General features: G+C 38.5%; 1 protein-coding gene across 1 annotated transcript; it reads left to right on the forward strand.

Annotated features, from left to right (window-relative positions):
- LOC107605145 (probable plastid-lipid-associated protein 8, chloroplastic) lies at nt 11,804–14,888 on the forward strand. The gene is made up of 4 exons (XM_016306912.2): nt 11,804–12,170; nt 12,792–12,915; nt 13,653–13,832; nt 14,501–14,888. Exons 1-4 carry the CDS (start codon nt 11,946–11,948, stop codon nt 14,686–14,688), a joined length of 717 nt encoding a protein of 238 aa, XP_016162398.1. The 5' UTR covers nt 11,804–11,945; the 3' UTR covers nt 14,689–14,888.

The following is a 19,129-nucleotide window of genomic DNA, read 5'->3' on the forward strand; positions in this document are numbered from 1 at the left end:
TATAAATTCAAATAAATGGATAAAATAAGAATAAAAACTTGATAATTAAGAGAGAGAAAAATATTTATTAATAAGATATAATTTTATAGAGTTAGAAGAATAATTAGGTTTACTATTTAGTCTTTCTAATAATTTTTCATTTATTTAATATCTATAATAATGTAACAAGTATTATTAATTAATTTATATTTATTATACCATACAATAAAACATTATTAAGAAAATGCTAATATAATAAATATCACAATAATAAAAAATTAATTTAAAAAAATTGTATCAAAAAATTTTTAAGTACAAATAGTTCTTTGACTAATTTAACATTATAACGGTGTTATTTTGTCTAAATGAATAAAAATAAATAGATTTTTAAGTAATTTGAGTTTGGGAACAAACAGATTCTATCATTTTCTAACTGTCTATGTTGACATTTACCGTTTATGTTATCCGGCTTAACGTGTCAGATCAATAATTTTTATGAGTGTTTGACGACAAGACTCACATAAGGGCCACATTATCTCGCGGAGATCAAGAGGATATTTTTTTTATCAGAGATTGCAAATGTCCTTGGCAAGAAAAAAGAAAAGAAAGGGACCAATTAGTAATTCACTCAAACAAATCATTAATAAATTGACTTGCATTGGGATGTAGGTTAAGAGTTTTTGCTCTTGTTTAATTTGGGCTTACTAGAGAATTGTTTATTCCCATTAATTTTGGGCCTGAAGATGGCCCACTAACTAATTATTTTCTTTGTAGCAAAAACGGAAAGGAAGAAAAAAAAAAAAACAAAACGACGGGAAAGCGCCAAACTGTCAACTGTGTATCTGTTCAGTATACTAGCAATTGGGCCACGCAAGTCGCAACTATAATTAATCGAAGTGGCCGAGGCATTGCACCAATGGCCAATATGTTGGCCTCACATAAGCCACATCTCAAGTTCGAATCCCAGCTATAACTAGGTAGTGAACTAGTGATAGAATTTGTGTGTCTGAGTAAGTGTGTTGTGTAATCTAGAATTGGGGGTTGTCCAATCCATCGACTAAAAAAAATTTAATCAAAATTTATAGCTTTTATAATTTATTTAATTTAATTCTGCTAGGTAGACACTAAAAAATCAGAACAACATAATCAGTAGACTGATTTTTTAGCCCACTGAAAATTAAAAAAAAAAAACTACCTCAACTAAAGTTAAATAAATATCTGCATGAAAATAAATATCTGCATGCGTATATAAAACTTTTGCTACATGCCTTCTCACAGCATCGATCCAGTATGTTGCTGTAGACGTAGCCTTTTGGATCATAAATACCGAAAGCATTATCGAAAAGAGCGTAGTCGAAGTTCACAGAAATAGAAATGTCTCGGTAGACGAAGTAAGGGTAAGCGTTGATCATAAAAGAAGCACCGGTGTTAACTAAGAAGGTAACAATATCGATCATTACGGGAACAAAGTTTATGGCGAAGGTGATTGAGGAAGAAGGGAAGGAAGAAGCGAGAATTGCCATGAGGCGTCATGACATTGATCTTGCGGTCAAGGTCGTGGGAGGCGAGAATGGAGTAGAGATTTTGCATGACTTTGAACAATGCATTGGCATCGAGGTGGTCATCATTGTTGTCAAGGTGGTGGTGAGGTACTCGTTGCCGACAACGATGACGACAACAGAGGAGGCGGGCAGGAAGGCTGGGGGATCCGCGACGGTTACTTCAAACAGCGGCGTCGTTGAGCTTTCGGTGGCGTATGCGGGAGCCCGCGGCGGCGTTGGCACGGTCGACCGAGGGCGGTTGCAACAGCGCAGGTGAGGCTGCGACAGCAAGAGGGAGACCGGAGATTGAGAAGATATGATGAGAATAGGAGTAACCATCCATACTATAAATGGATTTAATTGTTAATCCTAAATTTTCAAATTTCAAAGTCTGAAATTACAAAATTAATTAACAATATGATTTTTAATTAAATTTTACCTTCCTTTTTTACTCCATTATTCACATTGTTTAAATTTGTCATTATTTTCCTATACTTGCTCATGCACTTTGTAATTTATTTATTTTATCTTAAATTCATAATACGAAAGTGTATTTTAAGTAGATGTGATGTGTTAATTAAAACTTTTGTTTTTTTACTAATAAAATGGTGAATTAATAATTTATCAATATTTATACATTTTATTTTTATCATCTCATCTTTGAAAAGAAAAATTTTGAATGAATTTCACACTATTTTTTTCTTTTTCATTCAATTTTTCTTTCTCGTCCAAACAACAAAAAATTTACTTTTTCATTATTTTTCTTTCTTCACATTTTCTTTCCCTTTATATTCTCTTAGTCCAAATAATGTGTATACCTTAAACCTTAAATCTTAAAAATAAAAGATCCATATCTTAATTCCTAAATACTAAATCATAAACCCTAAATATCAAACCCCTCTAAATCCTAAATCACATTTTCTAATCCAAAAGGTAATAAACTTTAATTTCTAAATTCTAAACCCTAATCGAAAAAGTTTTAAACTCAAAACACTAAATCATAAACCTTAAATCTTAAATCCTAGTCCACAAATCACATACCCTAATCTAAAAATTCTTAAATTCTAAATTCTAATCCCTAGGCCTTAAATTATAAATTCTAAAAACTAAATTCTAAGTTTCTAATCTCTAAATCTAAATCCTAAATATCAAAATTCTCTAAATCTAAACCCTAAACCACATATCCTAATCCAAAAAATATAAACTTTAACCACTAGACCCTACATGCTAAATATTAAAAACCTAAACTCTAAATCATAAATTTAAAATTTTAAATTTTAAACACTAAATCTTAAACCGCTAAATACGAATTTTAAATCATAACCCCTAATATATAAAATCACATACCATAATAAAAAAAAATCCTAATCCTAATCCTATATCATAAATCTTAAAATCTAAATATATAATCTTATATTTCACCCTTTTTTTTTAATAAGTAGATCATCAATTAATTGATATCATACTTTTAATTTTTCACAATACTCCTTAATTCGACATATCAAGAGCAACTTCAATGGTATAAAGGTAGAGTCCGGCTTTTTTACCAAAATACGCACCAAAAAAACATTAATTCCCAAAATGCGCATGGATGAAAATGTTTCTGCAAATGCGCACCCCCAACTCGCATGCAGCTACCACGAAATGGAAATGGCATAGACATTAAGAAGGGTGGCCACGAAATGGGATTATGGCACTGACACAAACCATTTCGTGCCTGGCACAAAGGAAATGGAGCATGTCAACCTTGGTGGCCACGAATTGGACCAATACACGCATGGCAAACACGAAATGGGGGAATTCACTGATGGCACACACGAAATGGGCCAAGTCAAGTGTGTCATCCACGAGTTGGCCATATCTTGGTTGGCACACACGAAATGGGCGTCCTCAAGTGTGGCAGGCACGAAATGGGGGGGGTGGCAGTCAAAGCAGCAAGTCTCAGCGTTGCAGTTCCCGTACGAGCATGCATTGGGTGAAAGTGAGACAATTTATTGTTGGGTTGTGAGGTTGAAGCATATAAAAGGAGGTTGTGGGAGGGTAGGGGACCAAAGCCAAAGTAAAAAAAAGGAGAAGTGAAGTAGTGGGTTGCTTCGGTGAAAAAAAAGAGAAGTTGAGGAGTAATTGATTTGTTAAAAAAAATGAGTGGAAGTGAAATTAATGTGGAAGAAAATCTTAATAGGTTGGATGAATTTCACATTTCTGCTCATTTACATGTTAAGGTGAGTTTATTTTTTTTATTACAAAAAAAAATTTGTTAATAATTTAAATGATTGTTTTAAACTATATAATTGTGTTTTAATCTATTTCATTTTTAGCCGGCACGTGTCTTGACTCCGCATGGCACGCTGGTCGATGTTTTCTCTGTAGACGAAGCAGATCCGAGTATGGAGATTAGGAGGCAGATGCTGGAGCCGTATCTAAGAAGAGCCGGCTTCTATTATGCATCTCTGATAAAGTGTTTTGAGTACGACAATCCAATGATTAGCGCTCTTGTGGAGAGATGGCGTCTTGAGACCCATACATTCCACCTCCCATGGGGTGAGTGTACTATCACTTTGGAGGATGTTACCATGCAGGTGGGATTACCAATCGACAGTGAACCGGTCAGCGGCACTCTGAGGTCATGGAGTAAGTTCCACCAGAGAGATATTTGGCAATGGTGTGAGGAACTCCTTGGAGAAGTTCCTGACGGACATGTTGGGACCACGAAGTATAACATAAAACTGAAGTGGCTCAGGAGTAGACTGCAACAGATGCCTCTTGACTCTCCCGAGGAGGCCCTCGTACGGTATCCACGTTGTTATATTATGTATTTATTGGGTGGCGTTCTACTTCCTGACAAAGCGAACAACACGGTTCATGTTCGTTATCTTCCTCTCCTGGCAAACTATGAAGCCATTAGTACATATAGTTTGGGTAGTGCCGTGCTCTGTTGGTTGTATAGAGGCATGTGCCTAGCGACTGATTATAACATCGAGGGAATGTCTGGTTGTCATACACTGTTGATGTCTTGGATATACTTCAGGCTTCCTTTCTGGGCACCGGACGTGACGAGCCCATACACGTTTCCGTTAGCTACAACGTAATAAATTTTCTTCCATATCTTCTGTATTTATGCTCCGTGTTCTGATTTCCTCTGCGTAATTTTTTAAATGTGGTTATAATTTCATTCTGTTTTTTCGCAGGTGGGCGGGCAAGAGAGGAAAGAATGACTACGTCGAGCAACGCTTACAAAGGCACCGACTTAGGTTGGACAATTTGAAGGTGGATGAGGTAACTATTCCTGTTGCATCACTCTTGCATGATATTGTTTTGTCCCATGAAGTTTAGTCTACCTGTGTAAATGAAATTTGGATTTGGTAGTTTGTGTGGATGCCGTACAGGGATGCACGTATTTTGTCGAGGGTGCCTGGGGACTTTCTTGGTGCTCCGCATGGGGATTTCTATACGGCTGTCGTGCCACTTATTCTGTTCCGCTAGATTGAGATTGTTAACATCGATAGAGTCATGCGGCAATTTGGCGGCAAACAAGGTCCACCGAACCCTCCACTAAACATAGACACCTTCCATCGCCAGTCGGCTCGCAATGACGATGGATGGTGGCCCATCCGCCTGCAGACATGGTTTGAAGTATGGGCAAACAGACGGACTGTATCATATCGACTAGAGATTGATAGGGCAGATACCTTGCAACCCAGTCATGATTATTACAGGTGGTATTGCTCGAGAACAAAGAGGTTTCTTTCACCCCCGGAGGCCTTCCATGATCCCCGAGGAGATGATATTCCCCGAGGGGCTCCGGCAGAGTACGGTAGAGGCCCAGTTGTTCAGCTACCAGCAGTTCCGCAGGACAGGAGACGCCATCGTTCCCGCCGTGGAAAACATCAGGCTGTCGGAGCTGATGAGATGCATGTCCCAGATTCTCCAGTTCCGGATCCAGGTCAGGTTAATGTTTGGAGTCAGCAGGATCATCCACCGGTGGAAGTGAATTTCCCTGGAGATGTCTACTGCCCGCAGCCGTTCATCGCAGAGGACCTCTTTCAGTCATCCACGGTCCATCAGTATATGCCTTACAATAGTACCTACGAGGAGGGTGGTTCATCGCAGGGGGGCGGTACACAGGACCTGATTGACTCTATGGATCGAGTTGGTTGGACAAACTTTTCATCCTTATTTGATGGCCTAGATCAACTCATTCTTTCTCAAGCATCACCACGCACACCCACCGACTTAGGACTTGCACTTCGACCGTATGATTCAGGTAGTCACCCCCCTGTCGGAAGGAGGAGATCTGTTTCTGTAGGTGACACGGCCGGATCCCAGATGCGCCCGTTCGAGCCTTCGTTGTTAGATGGCCGTCGCTTATTATATGCGGGGGCTGATGATGTAGGGGAGGAGGCACAGCCAGGACGTCCCCGCCGCGACACTCGAGCACCTTCATGTGGTACAGGTGGGAGGTTGGGACATGCTGGAACCATCACTAGTTCACGTTATGGTTTTAAGGTTATTTGTTATCGTCCGATGTATGTATTTTCCCTTGGTTTGTGCTTTATTCTGTTTTATGGTGTTGTAGTTCATGGTTGTAACTTTTTTACGGTTATATGTATTGTCATGTAATAAATTCGGTGTTGTTAATGTTGATGTAGTACGGGTTGCAAATTTGTGTGATCAATCGACAAGAAAAGGATAATATTGCATTCATCTCTTTAATTCTAAAACATATCACATCACATCGACTAAAGACGAGAATTTAAATAAATTGAAAACATAACAACACTCAATATCCGACCCAACCACGCCGCTAAGTGCCCGTGACATGAGGACAATGTCTCCTAGTATGCCCCGGTTGCCTGCAAATTCCACATCGCTTTCCCGGTCCAGGCTCTACGTCGTCCATCTCATTCCAAATTCTTGTCGACACAGGTCGGCCATCCATCGATCGTCGCAGGTGGGGATTAGGACGGAAAAGTTGTCCTTCGTGGGGTGGCCACACTTCCTCATCGGGCAAGGGGAAAACTCCATCTGATATACCCGGAAGACATTTTCGACCCGATACACATCATCGACATATGACTGCCAATCAAGCCTAGCATGGGCACATGCTGCAAGCGCGTGGGCGCATGGGTAGTGCAATGCCTGGAAGTAGTCGCAGTCACACCGTCTTTGCTGGAGGTATACTCTGAATCTGGATTGAGACCCTACGCCGGCTATCTCATCGACGGTGAAGATCGATGTCGCCCTGTCGTGTGATATGACAAGCATCTGCGTGATTCCCTCCCTGTTGGCAAGTATTGCCTTTTGCAAGAACTGTGAGAACATCTGGTCACATGCAACCTGTGCTTCTGCCTGCCAACCCTTCTGGACAAATAATGCATTTAAACGGTGGTACGTGGACTTGACAATTGCACACACCGGAAGGTTACGAGTGCCCTTCATCACAGAGTTGATACACTCAGAAAGGTTCGTTGTCATGTGACCATATCGGCGCCCCTCATCCCGGTGTTGGAGCCATTTTGGTGGCTCTAACCCTCTTATCCAAGCCATCATTGCCGGGGACGTGGCCGGATCCTCCGCGCTGATTAACTCTAGGTAGTATTGTGCCTGCTCTTGGGTCTTCGAGTATGCAGCGCTAACAAGATGTCTTTTGGCTTCTTTACTCTTGAAGTTTGTTGCGAAATTGGACGCAATGTGTCGGACACAGTAAACATTATGTTCCCAGCCACAACCCTCCCGCTCCAGCGCAGCCTTTATGGCCGCATGCCTGTCAGAGATCTGTAGAACATCTGGTTGCGTAGCCACATGTCTCCTTAAGTTGGTCAGAAAGAAGTACCATGCATCTGTGTTCTCCCGTTCCACTAGCGCGAAGGCTATGGGAAGAATGTTGTTGTTTCCGTCCTGTGCTATTCCCATCAACAAGGTACCCGTGTACTTACCATACAGGTGTGTTCCATCAACCGAAACTAGAGGCTTGCAGTGCTTGAATGCCTCGACACACGATGGTAATGACCAGAATACTTGATGAAACATGACGCTTTCACGATCGAGGGTGTTGCCCACGTAGTATGGTCGGGTTTGTAGGTCAACAATTGTCCCTATGACGAAATGGCAAATTCGTAAGAGCATGAAAACTATTACAAAACTAGTATGCAATCCAATAGATAGGCTTACCTGGAACAAAGGTTTGCAACGCATTGAAGTATCTCTGTAACTGGTTATAAGAATCATCCCAGTCTCCATAGATTCTCGCTATTGCCTTTTGCTTTGCTAGCCAAACCTTCTTGTAAGACACCTTGTATCCGTATGCCGACTCCACGGACCCCTGCAACACTTTTATGCAAATCGTTGCGTCTGCTTGAACCATGGGAAATATGTGCTGGCATATGACATTTGAATCCAGTTGAGCATGATCTTGCGAAGTCGCGGACGCCAAACAAGTGTGAGGCCCTTGGTATTTTTGAACTTCCCAAAATTTGGACGCCCTTGTCTTTGCAACCCTCACCATCCAGGAACATTGGTCACCAAAAAGTTTGCACCGACAAACATACCTGGTATGATCTGACTCCACTACTTTGAATTCCGCACTTCGACGTATGTTGTAGTTCTTAACAGCAAGCATTGTTGCATCCTTAGTCAGGAATTTCAGGCCAACCTCTAGCTCCATTTCACCTGTCAAACCATAGTTACTGGGTATGTCCTCTGCATTTGTCGAGTTCATTGGACCAAGACTGAGGTGCAGGTAATGGTCGGGGGTGCCGCTAGAAAGACCTCCGACCCTTGCAACATTGATCGGTTCAACAACACTTGGGATGACCCTATCGCCCTGAACCGGTTGGGTTTCCGGAACAACATCTGCTTCCTCTCCACTATCATTCTCAATCTCGTCTTCCTCAGATGAGTCAGCCAACACATCGGCCATTCCTTCCGGATATGCAACATGGACATTCGGGAATGGACGTCGGTCAGGTATTTCTGTATTCTGGGCAGGGGCCACGAAGGCATTAAAGGACGGACTACGACCCCTACCTATGTCCAAAAATGGAATTCCTTCACCAGCGCCGGAATTTCGCATTTCCTCCACGTTATTCGAACTAGATGAGCTGCCCCCACATCTTGGAGCTTCACGCAGAGTTCCATCTAATAGATGCTTCCGATGCTACGATGATATGAAAACATCATCGACACGTGCTGGTCAGATTTAATATGCATCTTCTGATATGTAAACAAATTAGCTACAGCAACGGGCATCCTGTAAATGAGCGTACTGATCTCCTTTTTTCCAATCAGCCCAGTGTTCATCAGAATCATATTTTTAAGTTGCTGTAGACAGGACTGTGGAGAAATCATTATCCAAAGTGGGTCGTCACACATAAAGGTCACTCCCTCACCTGTATACGAAATTTCACCATCGGGATATATGACCACATAAATATATTCAGATGCCATTATGACACCCAAAAATTACTGAAAGTAGCTCCTGTGAGAGTGGAATTTTCGGAGAAGAAAGAAGGGTAGAAGAAGTGAGAGTGAGAAATGTGGGTTTACTTCTGCTGGCGAAGGATTTTTATAGCCTAGCCGTTGTCCCAATTCGTGTGCAGTACACACAAATTTGTGACATTTCGTGTGCGGTACAGGAGACATGGCTTCTGAGCTCAGCCGTACCCCCATTTCGCTAATGCCAGGCGTGAGTTCCTCCCTCCATTTCGCTGCTGCCCTCATGGAAATGGGATATCCATTTCGTGTGTGGTTAGCATGACATGGCATGCCCATTTCGTGGGCACCATAAATGAAATGGAGTTCATTTCCATTTCACGGGCAGAGGCCACAAAATGGTGATGCGCATTTACAGAAAGATTTCCAGCCATGCGCATTTTGGGAATTAATGTTTTTCAGGTGCGCATTTAGGTAAAAAAGCCAGTAGAGTCCCTTCTCTGACATAAAAGAACTTTGAAGCATTGAAGTGAAAAAAACATTGAATTCTTTTAAGTAGATAACTACATTACAAAATTAGCCGTTACAAAATTAGCCGTTGAAAACTAATCGTTACTATGTTACCGTTATTATTAATAAATTAATATTTTATTACTCTATATATACTACTTATATACATTTCTATTCTCATATTTTCTCCTACTCTTCTTCGTCTTCTTTCAAGTTTACGAAATCAAAGTAGAGATATTATTTTTTGTTATCTAAACCAACTCAACTATTTTTTCAATTACTTATAAAACTTTTCTCAAACTCCAAATACCCAACAATATCAAAGTTCAAACTCTCAAATTCCAAATTAAAACTGCACACTACCAAATACCTAAAAAGCTTGCAAACATAATGAGAGATTGTATTATATTGCATAATATGATTATTGAGAATAAAATAGACACTTATGCAAGAAATTTTGCTCAAAACTTAGAATATGCCGATGTCGAAAATGGATTATCACGACCTCAGTTAGGAGAGGAAGATTTTGCACCATACCATCAATTTCTCCAAAGAAATGCCCAACTTCAAAAAGGGCAGCAACATAGACAGTTGAAAGAGGACTTGATTGAACACACATAACAATTTCACAATGCTTGTTCTTAACTATAAAACTTAACTATGTATTAAGCATTAGTCAGTTTCAGTGGGTCTGAATAGTCAAATTCATACCACACATGCTGTTTCCATTAAATGTCAATGTTCCAGCAGGAGCACGTGTAATCTGTCCTCCATTAGAAACATACCCAACAAAGGGTATGGCTTCTCTACAGTCATATCCACTTGTCCACGTGACTGTCATCTGTGCTTATTTTAATATTTTTTTACATTGTTACAGAATAATTTAATTATTTTTATTTTTTAATGATCATTTACCTAGTGAAATAAAAGGCTCAATTTTTTGAAAATGGAAGGCTTATGTGTGATCTTCTTCGATATGAATTTATGGGGTACAAGATAAAAATATGAGATAATTTTTTGGCAGTATAAGGTAAAAAAACTCGGATCATGCGAGTTATTTAGTTTTAAAATTTGCATAACAAATCACATGGTCCGATTTGTAGGATGAGAAATGATGTGAATTTTGAAAAGTTGAAATCGAACCCTCCGTGTTACTTGAGCTGGTTTTTTTTTAATATGAAATGGAACATGAAATCGCATGGTCCGACTTGTTGTAGGTTGTGAAATTTGAATTTCGGAAGTTTGAAGTCGAACCCTCCGTGTTGCTTGAGCTTGGTATTTTTTTATATGAACTGGAACATGAAATCGCATGGTTCGAGTTCATTTTTTAATATTTTTTTTGATTAAGCTTAACCTAGTTGAAGGGTCTGAGTTGATTATAGAGGCCTATATAAAAGTGTGTAACTGGTGGTAGCGATGTACTCGCGTCTTCTTCCCATTCTTCAACGGCTTCTTCTTCTGTTTCTTTTTTCTGAGTTTCTTCATTGCTTGTTTTGAACCAGAAAATCTAGTAGCCAAGTTTATGCTCATTTTTTAGTGATTGAGAGAAATGAGTGACAGAGTGTTACTAAAAGCGTATTATTTTGGTCATATTTTATTACAAACACCTGAAGGAGTAAAATTTGTTTGTGAAAATCCGCTAGATGTTGTTATTCCTTTTACCATCTCATTTGAAGAGTTCAAAGGTGTGATATGTGAAAAGATTGATTCTGAGAGGTCAAGAAAAATATATGTATTCTATACAGATATCCCATACCGGTGTTTGGTGGATTTGTCCAATTTCAAACCAAATATGTGACGGACGAAGCGAGCATGTAAGAGATGTTATTCCTTTTAACTTTGTATTTTTTTGGCATGTTGTTATTCCTTCCATCATACACAGCTGAAAACGGAAAAACGAAGAAGAAGAAGAGTGGGATTGAAGTTGAAAGTGAAATCTGAAAGTGATTGTATTCAGATGGTGAGAGTGGGTTATGCATGGGTCTTTGTTTGATTTCAGGGCACCGTTCGGGGGAGAAGTTGCTGCGCGACGTGTGTCCATGCCTTACCAAATCATACCGTGCGTTTGGTGAAATGCAACTCGGACGGTCCGTTTAGTGAATTGAAACTCGCAGGGTACGAGTTGTGGTTCCACTGACACCACAACATTGTGAAGCACCTCCTTCTCTCTATATCCGAGTCCAACACCACTCATACTTCCATATTTAGATTAAAAAGCCGTAATTAGATATTTATGTAAAATATTTTTACATCAATGATATATAAATTTTAAATTCCAAACGTGATTTTTATTTATTTTATTTTATGCATAACAATAACATGAAATGAGAGGGAGCGGGAAGATCTGCATAGTTAGATGATGGGAGATAAGGTTGGGCAGCGTGGTCATCACCAAAACCAAGCACTTAAATTTCCAATCACACGTGGCATGCCACAAGCAGCTTCAACACTCGCCATTGACCCTTGCTCCTTCGTGACAGTGCCATGGCCACAGCTTCAGCTTCTCCTTCTCTTTTCCTCAGATCTTCTTCGTCCTGTGGTGGCCGTACTAACATAATCACTCTTCGCTCCTCTCATTCACGTTTCCCTCACCTGAATCGCTGCCACGTAAAGAAGAGCATCGCACTCACTGTTTCCGCTTCGGTTTCGGTGTCCAATCCTGAGCTTCGTGCCGCTCCCGATGATCTTGTTTCGTCTATTCTCTCAAAGGTAACTAAGATCACTTTCTGAAATTCAATTTGAGTTGAAAAGAGAAACTATTAACCGTGGTGTGATTTAGCTGAAGGAGCTTATCTCCGCCCTTGACCAAGTTTCTAGGGTTGATATGCCTATAAGCTAGAGAAATATTAGAATAAAAAATGTTTAAGTATAGATGATTGACATATGGTATGCATAGAGCATTTTTGTTAATACTAAAATTGGAAAGATAGATGTGATTAATAATTTCGATTTTCAAATTTGAAAAAATGCAAATGATATATATGTTGTAAATTTGATAATATTGCTAACCTCTCTGGATCTTTAGTTTCTTCTGTTCCAATTGGCAACTGATAATGAATTTATTTATGATTAAGGCATCAGATACTGAGCAACAGATGATTGGAAGGCACTAATTTTATCTAAAGAAGAGCATAATATGAACTGTAATGTTCATAAATTTCATGTGATAAAATTTATGATTTATGAGTTGTGAATGCTGTTGTTCCGTTTCAGCAGTGCTTTTTTTTATTTTTTATTTTTATAAATTGTTATAGTTTCTTCCATTTCATTCGATGTTCAATTTTCCAACTTGCATGCTAAAAAGGAATACTGAATCCTGACTTTAATCAGGTGTTGGAAACAGATGGAGGCGTTTTACTAAAATCTCAACAACATAAAGAGGTGGCTGAATTGGCTCAGCAATTGCAGAACTATTGTCTGAATGAGCCAGTTAAAAGCCCATTAATATTTGGAGGTGAGTTCACATTGTGCTGCACAACCTTGAGATGGCGTTAAAATGGCTCTAACAAAGTATCTTTGTACAAAATTTGCTTACTGCATGTTGGTTTTATAGTTTGTGATGACACCAAAAATAAAAACACTTAAAATTGATGATAGCAAAATGAAATTGAACAGTTTCAAAAGTGTTTGGTTACTAAGGTGTGTCAACACACTTTTGAGAGCCTCCAAAGTATAAAAGTGAAGGTACTTTTCATTTCGGTGAACTGTTTTTACTTTTCACTGTTATAAACTTAATCTCACTACTCCCTTATCAATCTCCAAAAGTCATCATATATTCAATATACTTTTTAGTAATTTTGCATATAAAGGTAATTTGAATTAATTTATTTCATTTCTTCCTATCAGAATTGTTCCTCCGAGACTTATTTGTAAAATACTCAAACCAAACAATTAAAAATTAAGCCAAAGGACCCTCTTCTTAACCTTGCAAAAGAAGCCCTTTATCTTTTTATATACACTTTTAATTTCTACAAAATCTTTGTATCTTTATATATAATTTAAAATCATTAAGTTCACTAGATATCACCTATTCACCTTCTCCAAGCAGATTCCACCTTCCATTGCTAATTACAATACATATTTTATAAACATTCCTTTGGGAATTTTAATTTATGATACACAAATCAAATTGGTTTGCCCTTTTATCTATCTTTCTTTTTTGCTCATTCCATTGACAAAAGTTGTTTCCAGAGTGGGATGTACCGTACTGTTCACAGCCAACATCACCTGGAGGTGGCTATAGGAGTGCGGTGGGACGCCTTTTCTTTAAGACGAAGCAAATGACTCAGGTTATTGAAGCTCCTGATATCGTGAGAAATAAGATCACCTTCACTGCCTTACGATTTTTGGATGGAGAAGTCTCTCTAAAGGGTACATTTTCTAAATATTTGAAAGGAGGTGTAAAACACTCCAATTTCCACATGCTGATGTCAAATCCAAAAAAGAAAGTAGCATTAAATTTATCTGCTTCATAAACTCTAAACTGAAGAAATAAATAAGTAATTGAACGATCTAAAGTTTTTAAGGTAAATTACATTGACATCTCAAGGATTAGGCAATATAATATATAACACAAAACACTCTTGTGGTTGTAGAAGTGTATGTTAATCTATATTTAAGTTTGGGTGATACTATGCTCGACATCTGGGCATTTTTTTAAAATGTTATAGTCATCTTCCTTCTGAAAAATGACACTAACCTCCCCAAACTAAAAGGTACAATCAAAAGGGGAGCTTAGTATAGGTTTGATGAATAGAAGGGTATTTGTGTATTTTTATCTAACTTTAAGGACGGCAGCATAACTGATTGCCTTGGATCTTAAATCTTGATATCTGTTTGCTTATTTTTCAGTCTGCGCGTTTTCCGTTCAGTTCTTTGGGAATGTATCCTCTCAATTTTTTCTCTCAATTATTTGGTAAAGTATGATCTCTCACCAACAATTGAGAAAAAAAAATTTGAGAAGATCTATTCCCTAGTTTTTTAACTTTCTATGTGGTGTCACCTTCTGTGCTGAATTTATCTATGCAAACTTGCAACAGGAAAACTCAAGGCTTTAGATACTGAATGGATTCAAGTTGTATTCGAAGCACCCGAATTGAAGCTAGGGTCATGGGAGGCCCGGTATGGCGGCGAGAGTCAAGTTAAACTGAGAATCACTTACATTGATGAAAAAATCAGGTTGGGAGTGGGTTCTAGAGGTTCCCTCTTTGTATTTCAAAGAAAATGAAGTTGAGCTGCAAAATCTCAGATTTCTGTAGCTTTGTACACTGCACACTTTCATATTTTCATGTATAATGTGATTATGAGTGAATCTCATTAGATCTTGTAAAGGAAAACAGCTGACAAAGTCAAGGGGCAATTCACTAACCATTAACCAACTAACTATTTTCTATAAACCAAGGTATTGTGAATTGTGGCAGGACAAAAGATTTCTTTGATTATTCTCAACACCTAAGAGATTAATATTATAATGATTAATATATTAAAAGACACATTAATATCTTATATTTTATAGAAGAGATCAAATATTCAAATTTTGGAAATACCAGTTTTTCTTTTTATAAATCAATATAATAAAAGATAATTTAAACATAAAAATTTGCATACAAAACTTTCAGAAGAAGAATGCTAGAAGAATAGTAGAATTTTTTTTACTATTAATATTTAGAAGTATGGACTTAATTTTGATGCACTAAAAACGTAAAGTGTTTTACATAGTTATTTTATTTTTTTAGATGATCATTCATGTCGTTAATGTAAAATGTAGTTATTTTTATTGATGTAGTGTTATATAATTGGATGCACGTGTAAAATTACTATATACTAGCATTGCATCAAAATTAAATTCATATTTAAAAGTATGGGTTAAAAATATATTATTAAATTACTAAATTAAAAAAAAATTATTTGATGACTAAAAATAAGGATTTTTTTTATTTAAATTAAAAATATATAATATTTACCGATTTAAATAAACGTATAAGTATTTACTAAAATACGGTTTGGGTCACATCTCGGATGCACGACTACCGTGTTATGATACGCCACGTGCCAGTCATATCTCGGATGCACTCGAGATATAGCTTTAATCAGCCTAAACCCACTGCATCCAACATATGCACATTTTTGTTGATCAGGGGCAGTGCATCCGAGATACCGTCAAGTGTGCATGACAATTTTTATTTATAAACATTACAATATTTTAAAAAAATATATATTCACATGGATAAATTAAACAAGTCGAGTTATACATTTGGATGCACTAAAAAAGAGTCACACATGTGATGGAAGTCTATAAACATGAGTAATAAGCAAAATACATATAGCAATAATGGTAACTAATGCCGTCCAGCAACAGGATCCAAGTGGTGTCCAGTCCCACATCTGCGAGGACGGGACACCCTAGGAGAACGGTATGGACGAGTACGAACAACTAGCTGACTGGAAGTGGGCGGTGGACGCTGGTATGGTGGCGGAGGAGAAGCTGATACAGTCATGGTAGGAGATGTAGGAGGTGATCTCGAGACAGTATCGGATGATGGAGTCGGCGGTGGCAGTGATGGAGTCCGATAGTGGGGTGACGAAGCAGAACCTGACTAGTGCAGTGGTGGAGGAGGAGTCTGATAGTGCCTTGGAGGAGCTGTCCCATGCCGGATGGAAACACCACTCGACGTCCCAGGAATGTCGGTGTCGTCTCTCCTGTGGCGATAACGACTGGCCAAGGCATCCATTACATCATTGGGTGCCCCGATGATCTGGAACATGTCATCGATGTCTATCATATCATCGGATCCAATGTCGAATTGGGGCTGCTCCCAAGCTCTGTCATCAGTCGGGTGGTGAGCAGGGGCTGAGGTACCCGGCATAAGCCTCGCAGCAACGTCAGCCTCATGGGCAGCGAAAAATGCGTCGGAGGGATGCTCTGCATGCGCATCGAAAATGACATTCTCATGTACCTCCTCCTGTCGGGCGTACTCAGCCTCCTCGTCTGACAACTGCTAGTCTCCATCATGAGGATGCCCACCGTCCCTACGGGCGCGCAGACCACGTGCCTGCCGCGCTAGTTTCCGGACATCATCGCGAGGTCGCCTCCTGGCCCGTCGCCTCCGATCTGGGGCATCGTGCGGTAACTGTATGTCATCTCTGTGACCAGGGGCTGCAGGGAGGATATCAGCCGGTGGGGTTGCTGCTCTGTGATCTGCTAGGATGTCATCGCCGGAAAGATGTCGAATTCTGCAGGCCTGCTGCCACCAGGTGATGTACTCCTGTGTCGGGTGAAGATCCGGATGACCGTCGATGGTACCCACTCCCATGTCGGGTGTCCATACTACCGCTGGAAGTCTTTGGTACAACCCCAACAGGCTCTCCGGCAGTGCGTAGTCTAGTGTAGTAGGCAACATCGTCGAGCGTAACGCTGGCCTCACCCCACGGATGGTGGAACATATGGGTCTCCAGCCTCCACCGCTCGACAAATACAGAGATCAAGCACCCGTCAAACAAAAAGTCCTGTAACTCTACTGCATGCCCAAATCCAGCCTCCTTTATATAGGGAAGCAGGATGGGTGGCAGCGGGAGACCTAGTGTCACATGGCGTGACAAAAGTAACCGTGGTCGCTGCAATTTCCAAAACAAATAACTAACGCATATTAGTTACAGCTAAACCATTAACTGTCCCTAAATAGTACTACAACTTATAATGCACCTACCTATGCGTTTACATTAAATGTAACACACACACCCACTAAAAGCTAACACCCTAAATGCATTACAAGATAATTATATAAATCTACAAATCCAAACCTATTAAACACGAATTTTTTATTTAAATTAAAAAATATAACATTTACCGATCTAACTAGATGTGTAAATATTTAAATAAAGAGTAAAGTATCGTTTTTGTCCCCAACGTTTGGGGTAAGTCCTATTTGTGTCCCTAACGTTTAAATCGTCCTATTTGTATCCCTAACGTTTATAAAAGTGATTCAATGTTATCCTACTATCAATTATACTAACAAATCAAATTATATTTTCAATTATTCTCACTTGAATGTATTCATTCTTAATTAGGTCTCACTTGGATGTGTTCGATTTTAATATTATACCTACTATTTGTGTTTAGATTCAATTATGTCCCTAGAAAAGTGAATTATGTAAATGTTGTAGGAATTAGTTTCAACTTTTGATGAGCTATTTTTCGGAGTGGATCATCGATTCTATCCCATACATTTGTATTCTAACTTCAAGAAGAGATTTTTAAAACTCAAACTAAAGCGTTCATGATGTGTAATTGACGGCAGGATAACATTGAATCACTTTTACAAACGTTAGCGATACAAATAGGACAATTTAAACGTTAGGGACACAAATAGGATTTACCCCAAACGTTTGGGACAAAAACAATACTTTACTCTTAAATAAAAAAAAAACCCATAAAACACTAACCTCAAAGTCCAACACTCCAACTACGTGACAAGTATCATTCAGTCTATTAATGTCTCACGTGCGGACATATGCTCAAGGGGTCATAGTTCGTGAAGATTCTCAAAACCACACGTGTAGAATCTCAAAAGTTAGAAAAAAATGAAGCCAATCCACCTTGTTCTCAGATGCTGTGGATTTATATACGGCTTAGGCCGTCTCTCGGATGCACTGCCCCTGATTAACAAAAATGTGCAAATCTAGAATGCAGTGGGTTTAGACTGATTAAAGCCATATCTCGGATGCACTATATTCGAGATCTAGTTTTGTTCATATCTCAAGTGCATCCGACATATGACTAGCACGTGGCGTATCATAACACAGTAATAGTGCATCCGAGATACGCTCATTTAGTATAATTTACCCTACTGCATTCGAAACATGACCCAAAACATATTTAAGTAAATACTTATACGTTTATTTAAATCAATAAATATTATATATTTTTAATTTAAATAAAAAAAATCCCTAAAAATAATAACCATAAACAATAAATTCGGTAGGCATTTCACATTCAGAAAATTATAAAAATTGTTGTGATAAACACAATAGATATGGATGCCCATTAATATCATGGCTGGATGACTCAGTTCTCATTTTACCAAGAAAGAATGTACATTAATGAAGGTTGAAAATTTTCCTTCATTAAGCCTATAAAAGGAGGTTAAGCCTCCGTCAATATTACACACAGCAATAACAAATACTTCTCTTTCTCTTTCTCTTTACAACAATAAAATTATCTTCTCTCTTTATACACTATTAATAATTTCTCTTTATCTATCTTTATGTTACTGCATATAAATATATAAAGTATTTTATCAAGTTACTTATATTAATATTAGAGTATTCTATTTACATTTTATTTTATATTACCTCTTCCTTATTTATTTATTTAGTTATTTTATAACACGTTATCAGCACGAGACTCTGATCAAATTTTTAGGAAGACTCAGGTAACAAATTTTTCATTATGTCGAAACTCTCTCATCTTGAATTCAATGCTCTTGATATATCTGGAAACAATTATTTATCATGGATATTAGATGCTGAAATCCATCTTGATTCAATGGATTTTGGAGATACCATTAAGGCTGAAAATAATGCATCCCAAAAGGATAAAGCTAAAGCCATGATTTTTCTTCGTCGTCACCTTGACGAGGGATTGAAAAATGAATATCTCACATTAAAAG

The sequence above is a fragment of the Arachis ipaensis genome, chromosome B06 (genome assembly GCF_000816755.2).
Source record: "Arachis ipaensis cultivar K30076 chromosome B06, Araip1.1, whole genome shotgun sequence".
Lineage (NCBI taxonomy): Eukaryota > Viridiplantae > Streptophyta > Magnoliopsida > Fabales > Fabaceae > Arachis > Arachis ipaensis.

What these genes read in the sequence shown, in the direction of transcription:
- LOC107605145 (XM_016306912.2), top strand. Translation starts at nt 11,946, where the DNA reads ATGGCCACAGCTTCAGCTTCTCCTTCTCTTTTCCTCAGATCTTCTTCG. An exon ending in AAGCCCATTAATATTTGGAG is followed by an intron (nt 12,916 to 13,652) that starts GTGAGTTCACAT and finishes AGTTGTTTCCAG; the next exon opens with AGTGGGATGTACCGTACTGT. An exon ending in TGGAGAAGTCTCTCTAAAGG is followed by an intron (nt 13,833 to 14,500) that starts GTACATTTTCTA and finishes AACTTGCAACAG; the next exon opens with GAAAACTCAAGGCTTTAGAT.